The sequence below is a fragment of the Echinops telfairi genome, unplaced genomic scaffold, assembly GCF_000313985.2.
Source record: "Echinops telfairi isolate 266 unplaced genomic scaffold, ASM31398v2 ScPeMD7_2;HRSCAF=8, whole genome shotgun sequence".
In the NCBI taxonomy this organism is placed as follows: Eukaryota; Metazoa; Chordata; class Mammalia; order Afrosoricida; family Tenrecidae; genus Echinops; species Echinops telfairi.
The window spans coordinates 68,837,316-68,847,448 of record NW_022103898.1 but is presented as its reverse complement, the minus strand read 5'-3'; the positions used below and the strand labels follow the sequence as shown (position 1 = coordinate 68,847,448).

Here is a 10,133-nt window from a genome sequence, read left to right as displayed (position 1 = left end):
AAGACTGACTAGGAAGAAAAAGCTAATGACCTGCTTCTAAAAATTAACTAGTGAAAGCCCTTTGGAGCATAACAGAATATTGTCCACTATGTGCTGAAAGATGAGCCCCTAGGTTGGAAGGCAACAGTGGTGATTATGAGGGTGTTGGTGATTGTGAGGATAGTTTGGGACCTGGTATCACCATAAATCAGAGTTGACTCTAGCAACTAGCAGTGCCAAGGATAAGTGATTACCATGTCTGTTCTTGAAAGCCCTAGAACGTCATTCTGTTACAGCTAGCATTTTCCCAGAGACTAAAACACAAATATTAAAAAAAAAACAATCCAAACTTTTATGTGGGATTAGTCATTATCATATACCCATTTTTGTCTACTATTTAAAAGCGTTCTTAGAAATACACAAGAATTGGCTAACAAGAATCAAAACCAAACCCACTGCCATCAAGTCAATTCCAACTCCTCGCAACCCTGTAGGATGAAGTAAAGCTTCTTAGTGTTTCCAAGACTAAATCTCTGCGGGAGCACACATCTTTCCTCTTTCTCCTGAGAAGCAACTGGTGGGTTTGAACAGTTGACTTAGCTTTAGCCACCTGACGTTTAACTCACTGTACACCAGGGCTCCTTGATGACAAGAATAGAGTTCTATAAAAGGCAGAATTGGCCCATTGTTGAAAAGTGACTCGTTTCTTGCTCTTTGTTTTTATTTGGTTTCTCTTGTACTGCTTGGTACCACTTACTGTCAAGTCAGTGCTGGCTCATAGTGACCCTATAAGGGCAGAATAGAATGGCCCCACTGGGTTTCCAAGACTAACAGTTTCCCTTCCCCACCCAAACTGTACTCTTTAGGGGTGAAGACTGCCTCATCTTTTTCTCATGAATCTGCTGCCTGGGCTTCTCACTGCCTGCCTTTCCATGTGAACACTTTAACCACTGTGTCACCAGGGTTCGTGTATTTAGCAGGGCTCATTCTTCTGAGGCTGAGCACTTTTCTGTTACAATTTGGTTCCTTTAATTATGATAGTTTCAAAGAAGTTCTTTGTAAACCCATAAGCTAAACTAAGTGCATAATTTTAACCAAAATTATCTTCTGGCTAAGCATCTATTTTGTATATCAAGTATTGCTCTCTTTCAACTTTGTTCTGTATTTTGTGTGTGCAGATGTTTGTATCTTCTGTGGGATCAGAGGGCACACCTGTTGTGGTCAGAAAACTCCAAGTATAGCAGCAGGGATGGATGAACAGGCCCTTTTAGGGCTAAATCCAAATGCTGATTCAGATTTAAGACAAAGGGTAAGTTAAGTTGGTGTAATCTTTTTTTTTTTAAAGCATGTTACAACAGATTTGTGTTAGACTTGAATGCAAAATACATTGGATGATGATAAAGGTTTAATCTGGGTAGAAACTATTAAGAGACAGATCAATTTGAAACATTGATATATATTCTGAATACAGATACAGTGGTATTTTGATTTATTTTGTGTATAATTGGCTGGATTTGTATTAAAATTGCATTTAAGTCAAGGAGGGAACATGTCACATTGCTTCTAATTATTTAAAAATTGTAATGCAGAGGATTGTTCAAAAGAATTTCCATAGGCATTGTTTTCTTTTTCCATTGCTTGACCTGGTCTAAAAATATTTTTTAACTTCTATGTTAGTGATAGTTAACATCCTTTTTACTTAGTCTAGGGAGACATGTAAACAAGCCCATAAGAAGTGCATTGTATCAGCTAGGCCAGGATTATTATGAAGTGCTTGGATATTTGGTTAAATGTAAACGCTTAAATATAATGTAGCCCATGAATGTAATCATGACTACTGCTGAATAATAAAGCAAGAGTCTAAAGAACAAGGGTGTAATTAATTTTTAAAAGATGTGTGGGTGTTTTGAAGATCAGGCTCAGTGGAAGGAAAGAAGCATTTCCTCCTCCTCCTTTCTACACCTCAAAGGAAGGGTGTTATTTCAAAAATGAGCTAAACGGGCTTAACAATCTCACTACACTATAGCAGTTTTTATTCTTTTAAACAAACATTTTAAAACAAGTAAAGAAAAATGATTCCAATTAGTGTCTAATACAGAACCATTGCATGATTCCACTATTAAATAAGTGACTAGCCCTCCAGATCCAGGAAAGAGAAGGTATTGAGATTTAAATATCAGCTGAGCAACTGTAAGATACCTGGAATGCTTCTCAAAAAGCCAATTATCTTTCTTTGTGGGTTTAAGTTGCCACTTAGTCTTTAAACTTTACACTAAGTTGTCTTAGACCTGTAACTTTACTTTAGGTTCATTTTGCATTCTCAAAAACAATGAAAAGCTTTTGGTTTGGTTATTGGGTGACTTTTCCTCTTATTTTTGTCTTCCATTTATGAAACTTTTTTTTATTAAACAAGCAGATAACAAATTGAAAAAAATGCTTTTCATCAACAACAAAAAATGAGTACTATTAGTCACAGGTATATTTTAAGCAAGTTGATTTGATAACCCATTAAACCAACCTGAATAACAATTTGAATGAAGATGGAATCTTAAGGAAAAGTAAATTCTGATAGGGGAATTAGGAATACTGACATTAGTTGGTTGAGTGGTTAGATAAATTACTGACATCTGTAGCTTCTCATTTCTACATGAGCAGTAAAAATAGCTGAACTGATTATTGCCACATAAAGCAATAAAGCAGTAGAAAAAAGGGATAGGATAAAAGAACTAGGTGATGAAAGCTATGCCTGGTTCACCATTGCCACCCACTTAAATCATAATGACCCTGCATAGGATTTCCAAGGCTGTCTTTATTATACCCTGTGCAATCGATTCAGGCTCATTGTGACCAACCTTGTAGGACAGGGTAGAACTGCCCCATCAGGTTTCCATGGCTATACTCTTTACAGAAGCTGACTGTCACATTTCCCAACTGCACACATTTTTGGTTCACAACTGAGTGCTTTAATCGCTGTGCCACGAGGGCGCCTTCTTTGGCTTAAAACCTGCTGTTATGTAAAAACATTGTAAGTCAGTGTTTTTCACTCTTCTATTACAGCAGCCACAGGGCACTCCTCCCCCGACCCGTACTAAAATACCAGGTAGTAATGAAACACACATGATTTGTTCTACCTTATTCCATTTCTTCTTTCCTGAGCTACTAAAGTAAGCCCTTAGAGCAGCGGTTCTCAACATGTGGGTCGTGACCCTTTGGGGGGGGGGTGCAGTTTGAACGACCATTTCACCAGGGGTCTCCCGATTCATAACAGGAGCAAAATGACAGTGATGAAGTAGCAATGAAAATAATGTCATGGTTGGAGGTCACCACACATGAGGAACTGTATGAAAGGGTCACAGCATTAGGAAGTGGAGAACCTCTGCCTTAGAGTTTCATGGCATTCTATTAGAAAACAACTTGGCCTTCTGAGACTATTTGATGCACACTACCATAGTCACTTCTGACTTATAGCGACCCTTTATAGGGTTTCTGAGACTATAAACCTTTACAGGAGTGGGATAGCCTTATCTCCATTTCCTAGAGTATGGTGGGTTTGAACCACTGAAGAAGTGGTTAGAAGTCCAATGCTTACCCAACAGTATCACCAGGGATCCTTAAGCCTATTTTACACATGGTCTCAATTGTTGCTCCCATTCACAGGTTTCTTAGATAAAGATCACCACATAATAGCTAAATATAAGCAATAGAAATTTAGGATGACTATTTTATGAAAGCCTATACCCTTGTTCATACAGACAATGCAAGAAACTTATCACCTACTGTGGCGGGGTTTTTTTCTTTTTTAACCTCAGTGAGGAAAAGTAATTTTTCATTGCCACCCATTGTATGTATATGTGTGTATAAATAAGATCTGTATGTGTGTGTTGTTGCTAGGTGCTGTTGAGTCAATTTCGATTCATAGCAAGTGATGTGACAGGAGGACTGCCCTATCAGGTTTACTTGGTTACAATCTTCAAAGAAGTAAAGTGCTATGTTTTTCTCCTTTGGAGCGCTTGAGTGGATTTAATAAACCACCAGTATTTTGATCATCAGCCAAGCATTTAACAATTTCTATCTCCCAGGGCTTCCTATCTACCTGTTTATCTGAGTACATCTACTGTTCTACCTAGGTAACCTGATGGCATAGTAGGCTACTAAGTGAAAGGTCACAGCTGGAACCCACCAGCTACTCTGAGGGATACCTGTCAACCTGCTTCTGTAAAGATTACAGCTTTAGAAACCTTCAGTTCTGTCAGAATTAGCTTCATTCATGACTGTGGGTTTGTTTTTGTTTTTTCTCTCTCATTGATAAATGAGGCCCTGGAGATATAAGGTTGGCAGTTTGAACTTACCCAGAGGTACCCTGAAAGACCGTTTTGGGTACCTTCAACCCACTATTAATTAAAAAGTTACTCTAATTGTAGGTTCCTCTAATGCAGTGGTTCTCAACCTTCCTAATGCCGTAACCCTTTAATGCAGTTCCTCATGTTGTGGTGACCCTCAACCATAAAATTGTTTGTTGCTACTTCATAACTGTCATTTTGCTACTGTTATGAATCGGGCGACCCCCATGAAAGGGTCCTTCGACACCACCACCCCAAGGGGTTGCGACCCCCAGGTTGAGAACCCTTGCTCTAATGCTTACTATTCGATTCCATTTCAAGGTTTGTATAAGTACATTTCATTGCTGCCAAGTTGGTTCCAAATCATAGTGAACCCTATTTATAGGACAAGGCAGAATTGCTCCACATGGTGTCCCACGCTATACATAGTTTTACTTTGGGGCAGCTGGTGGGTTCAAACTACTGACCTTGGGGTTAGCACGCAAGCATTTGATGACTGCACCACCAGGACTTCTGTATCAGAACATAAGTGCTTTATTTATTTATTAGAATTTATGTGCTTTAAAACCATCTAGCAACACTTCTTTCTGTTGTGTCATTTTCTTAACAGAGACTTTTTTTACCAGTTGATAAGGTTACTCTGCTCTTTGTCCATTGTCGTAGGTGAAAGGTGCTTCTGTGAGTGTTAGCTAGTGAAGCATGCTCTCTTGGGTTTACACCATTTGAAAGGGAGTTTTAGTGTTCTTGTGGGGCTCACGTAGTGTCTTTTAAATGTTCTTTGAGTTTGAGGAAATAAAGGAAGCGTGGAAGGAGCAAGAGCAGGCCTGGATTGTAGGATTGATGGGGTAAGGTTTCCAACAAAATTCTCATCGAACAGATCCTGGTGTCCTCAAAGAATGAGCTATGTTGCTCTGGTACAGATAGGAACTGAAAATACAGGGAATCCAGGGCGGATGAGCCCTACAGGACCAGTGGTGTTAGTGGCGAAACAGGGAGGGTGGAGGGAGAGTGGGTAGGAAGGAGGGAACCAATTACAAGGGACTATATGTGACCTCCTCCCTGGGGGATGGACAACAGAAAAGTGGGTGAGGGGAGACGTTGGACAGGGCAAGATATGACAAAATAACAATTTATAAATTATCAAGGGCTCATGAGGGAGCGGGGAGGGAGGGGAAAAATGAGGACCTAATGTCGGGGGTTTAAGTGGAGAGAAAATGTTTTGAGAATGAAGTACAAATGCGCTTTACACAATTGATATGTATATAGATTGTGATAAGAGTTGTATGAGCCCCTAATAAAATGTTTAAAAAAAAAAAAAGAATGAGCTATGTTGCTAAGACGAGGGGAAATGCTTCTGCACATCTTTACTGGCCTTTCTCTCATCAGTGCAGCTTTCAATTTTCTGAAATAAACCCCATTGATGGTCCTGTGTTCTTCCAGAAAATCTATCAAGATGATTCCTTTACAAATATGCGTGGTGCAATTGATGTGTGGATTGTTATAAGAGATGTAAGCGCCCCCAATAAAATGATCTTTAAAAAAAAATTATTCCTTTAGCGTACCACCCCTACCTACCCCGACCCCCTCCCCCAAAGGAAAAAGAATAAAACCGTTACTGTGTTGCCTTCTGAGCTGACCTCTCTGCCTTTCCCTCGAATTTAACTGACCCAGCAAGAACCCCTTGCAAAGCAGTGTTTTCATTGGAACTTGTTTTGCACAGTGGTGGGAGAAAGACTGTGCTTTCTACTTTCTACTCCCATAAACAGTCTCGGAAACCCATGGGAAGTCGCTGTGAGTTAGCAGTGACTCTGGCAGTGAGTTTTTGGAATGAGGGTAAGACAAGTGTATTCCTGAGAGATGTTGTCTGCAGCCATCCACTGATTGCTGGGACATGTTTAAACTTTTTTTTTTTTAACCAACATGTATGAACTGGAAACCTAGTGTCAGTACTTTTGGACTTGTATGTAACTGATGGAAATGGTTTTTTCTTTAATCTTTTCTAGGAATGATCTCTTAAGTTACACAAACTAGGAAGACTAAATCTCGAAGTTTTAGTTATTTCAGAATATGTTGCTTGGTGTTCAGAGGGTGTTACTGCCAACTATGCTAAGTAAACTTTCGTTTTACCATCTTACAGGCCATAGCGTATTTCGAACAGTTAAAAGTTTGCCCAGATGCCTGGCAAGTGTGTGCAGAAGCTTTAGCCCAGAGGACATATAGGTAATTAAAGCATAATTTGTATGACTCTTAAAATACTTTGAAGAGAATTGTAAATTTGTTTGTGTTTGGAAAAAGTCTCATTAAAGCATTTTTATAAATTTTGCCTTTTAGAAAGGCATTGATAATAGTGTAGAAATAGGAAAATGTATCAGAAGTTAATATGTTGGCCATTCTAGAATTGACTTTTCAATGAAACCATCCTTTTACCTTATGTTGTATAGCAGATAGTAGATCCCAGCTTAATATTGAACAGTAGAAAGTTTCTTATTGTGGCAGGGATGGCTGGTTGATTATCCAAAATGTTGGCATAAAAGTTAATCATAATTGATAAATATCTTAGTTTTTCATTTTTATGTATATAAACATTCATTGCCTAGATTAGACTAGTGAACCAAGGTTTATGCCCATTGACTTCTTTCCTTGATCACACCCATAATCCAATCCACAATTTCCATTTTGAAACTCTATACTGGAGTGAACAAGAGTAAGTGCAGATTTTTACATATTTTGCTTACTCACCCTCACCTCACCAATCTTCTGTTTATGTGGCCAACACAATATGTGGAAATTTCTTTCCTTTGGAATGTGACTTTCTAAAAAGTCTTTATAAGTATTTAACTTCATTTTTGTAATAGTAACTCAGCAGACTCATTTAGTCAGTTTGTATAATAATTATAGTTACTGTCGTACAAGAGAAGGACACCTAGTACAGTGAGGCGAGGAAAGCACAGTCACGGGTGTCCAGGGGCCAGCATTTGGAGGGAGCAGCAGTGCCTGGGTATCAAGGAGGGCCTGCTGCCGGAGCTCTGTACCATCCATCATCTCATTTACTGTGTTTCAGAAGAGAAACTGAAGGCTTCGTTTTCATGAAAGTTGATTTCAGGAGCAACTATTGTTTGCTTTAGAGTAAATGGAAGCTGACATTTAATTAAAGGCTTCATTAGTTCATTTTTTGAGTGGAAAAATACAAGCTTTGTATAATTTAGCTAAAGATTTTTATCATGTCATCCATGATAACAATGGAAGCTATGTTTCAAATGAGATGCTAATTAAAACCTAACTTTAAAAAGTTGAAGAGAGTATATCTCATCTTCTCACGCTTGAGGGTATTTTGTTTGCTTAATTTATATAGTGTGAATTAAGAGAAGGTCTGAATTCTCATGGATCAGCTAACATAACATACACGTAGAAAATTGTTTCATGTCAAAACTTGGCCCAAGCCAGCTGTTTACATGAGCAAAATGTTGGTAACTAAGGGGACTTGGCCAGTTAATAGTTTGCTAACAGCAACCCTATTTTACCTCTAGAGAAGCAATTGGAAGTGATTATATATTTGTGACTTGGTTTCCTATAGGGACTTTCAGGCTGAACTGCCAGCCCAAGTGGCCTGCTCTTTTTGGATTTGGCGACTGTAGAATTGACTAGGGCTGAATTTTGTTAGACTTAGATGGCCATCTCTCATTAAAGCTCATTTTCTGACTGTGTACTATTTTTCCTTCTTATACCTAGCCTTTCTACTTTAAATTATTGGCCATCAGGAAGCAAAGTATTGTTAAATTTAAAAGGAATGCCTTCTGTTTGTAAAATATTATCTATAAGATGTATCTTAACATTTTGGGTTATTTAATGGGAATAATAAATACCTGGAGTTCTCATCACATTCTGAAAAAATAGATATGAATATAATGAAGCTAATAAGTAGAAAGCAAGTCAAAGATCTAGTTTGATAATTTCTCAGTTATTGATATTTTTTATCAATATTTTGCTTTTGCTTTCTTTACTTTCAATTCATATTCTGCTTATTTAACTTTCCTTTTTCTCTTTTTCAGCGATGATCACATAAAGTTTTTCTGCTTTCAAGTACTAGAACATCAAGTAAAATACAAGTAAGGCTTTCTCACAGTTTTGACTCTGAGATATTCGTAGAGGCTTAGTTTCTTGATCTTTGGGAGATCAAAAGGCAGGTTATAAACTGATGATCTACAAATCGCATCCAGTTTATAAATCTATCCCCAAGTGTATAAGAAATTCTGAAGTAAAGATGGAGCAACACCAGCCTATTTTCCTAAATGACCATTGAGTGGTCACATGAGCACTGGTCCCTTAATTACGTGAAACAAAGATTTGCTGCTTAGAGGATCCTTGGTATACCTACTGATGTAGTCTGTGAACAATAGACTTTAGTATACTGTGATTTCTGCTTGAAAAATTGTGTAGTTACTATTTTGCTTTAGCATGGATTGACCCACGTACCTGTGATCTCTATTGATATCAAGCATGCCACATCTACTTGTATCTCTATTTTAATGCAGGGATGGAAGAAGCATTACCAGTTTTTCTAAGGAAACTAATTATTAAATTGGGTGAAACACTTAATTTTCCCTTTCATGTGTACTAGACTATTATTTTTTAAAGCACAGACACCAAATATAGCCTTCCTAATTTTATTTTCTTTTTGAACAGATATGTAGAACTAAATACTGTTCAACAACAACTAATTAGAGAGACACTCATATCTTGGCTTCAGGCTCAGGTAAATAATAACTAAGTTGAGTACCTCAAATTGCCAAATGTTTGAACTTCTGTTTTTGAAAGGCTTGCAGCTTTACCTCTAATATTTTGCTCATCTATCTTATATTTGATTCTGTAGCTTTTACAAAAAGTGTTTTTGAAAATTCTGCTTTTGAAGACTTAGCGGTAACTTAAAAGTATGTCAATAACAAACTCGTTTCTTCTGTGATACATTGTGGGAAATTTGGTTTAATTGTAAATTTTTTAAAAATAGTGGGTTTTTTTTTTTTCAATAGTTGTTTTTCTGTTCGGCTCTTTAAGGTGAGTTTTGCTAATCTTTAACATATAGAACAAGTTTGTAGCTAGAATTATTCTTTTCCTTGAACAATAAGCAAATAGAAGAAAAATAAGTGAGAAATTGCTTTTACCTTAGAATATATGATAGGAAGTATTAGAACTCTGCTCATTAAGCGTTTCTTTTAAAGGAAGAATTGCAACTGAAGGCTGAAGGTTAGAGCAAAAATTATAAAGTTCCTTGATTAAAAGCTAGAAAACCGGAGGACCTGATTTTTGGCTAAAATAGTCTGGAACAAAACTAAAAAAAGACCAACAAGAGAAGATAAATTGGATAACAGGAATCTCCTCTAAAAATCAAATACTTAAACTCTTGAAATGATTTTACCAATAGACTAAAAAGAGAACACACAGACTTGGTGTATTTGCTAAAGTATGTAGAAAGCGTCAAGTTAATAACGGAAAGTATAAGAGAATTAAAAGTTGGTCAAAGGACCTGGATCAACGCCTCACCAAAGAGTTTTAGTTAGCCAACAAATAAGAGAATTAAGTCTAAAAGCATTGCAACAACAAGCCCAGTCCATACATGCATAAGCTTATTCTAAACAAAATATGTTTAAACATGTTTAAACGCATTTCTGCAGACAAGTTCTCTTGGTAATGTACTTCCTGGGGATTTGATTCAAGTCCTGGGAAGATGCCAAAACTACCATTTTGATGTGATTGATGTAAGTTGAAAAACTGCATCAGGGAAGGGTTAGAGAGATGGGAACACCACCACTACCAAAA

At 37.4% G+C, this 10,133-nt stretch overlaps 1 protein-coding gene across 1 annotated transcript in view; it reads left to right on the top strand.

The window, feature by feature from the left end:
• The first annotated feature begins 1,168 nt into the window (after nt 1-1,168).
• Nucleotides 1,169-10,133, top strand: part of XPOT (exportin for tRNA) — a 41,467-nt gene continuing 32,502 nt past the window's right edge. The window contains exons 1-4 of the mRNA XM_004700805.2: nt 1,169-1,288; nt 6,457-6,539; nt 8,369-8,425; nt 9,003-9,072. Coding sequence (XP_004700862.1) covers nt 1,229-1,288; nt 6,457-6,539; nt 8,369-8,425; nt 9,003-9,072 — 270 coding nt within the window. The 5' untranslated portion in view covers nt 1,169-1,228. The remainder of the gene's footprint in view (nt 1,289-6,456; nt 6,540-8,368; nt 8,426-9,002; nt 9,073-10,133) is intronic.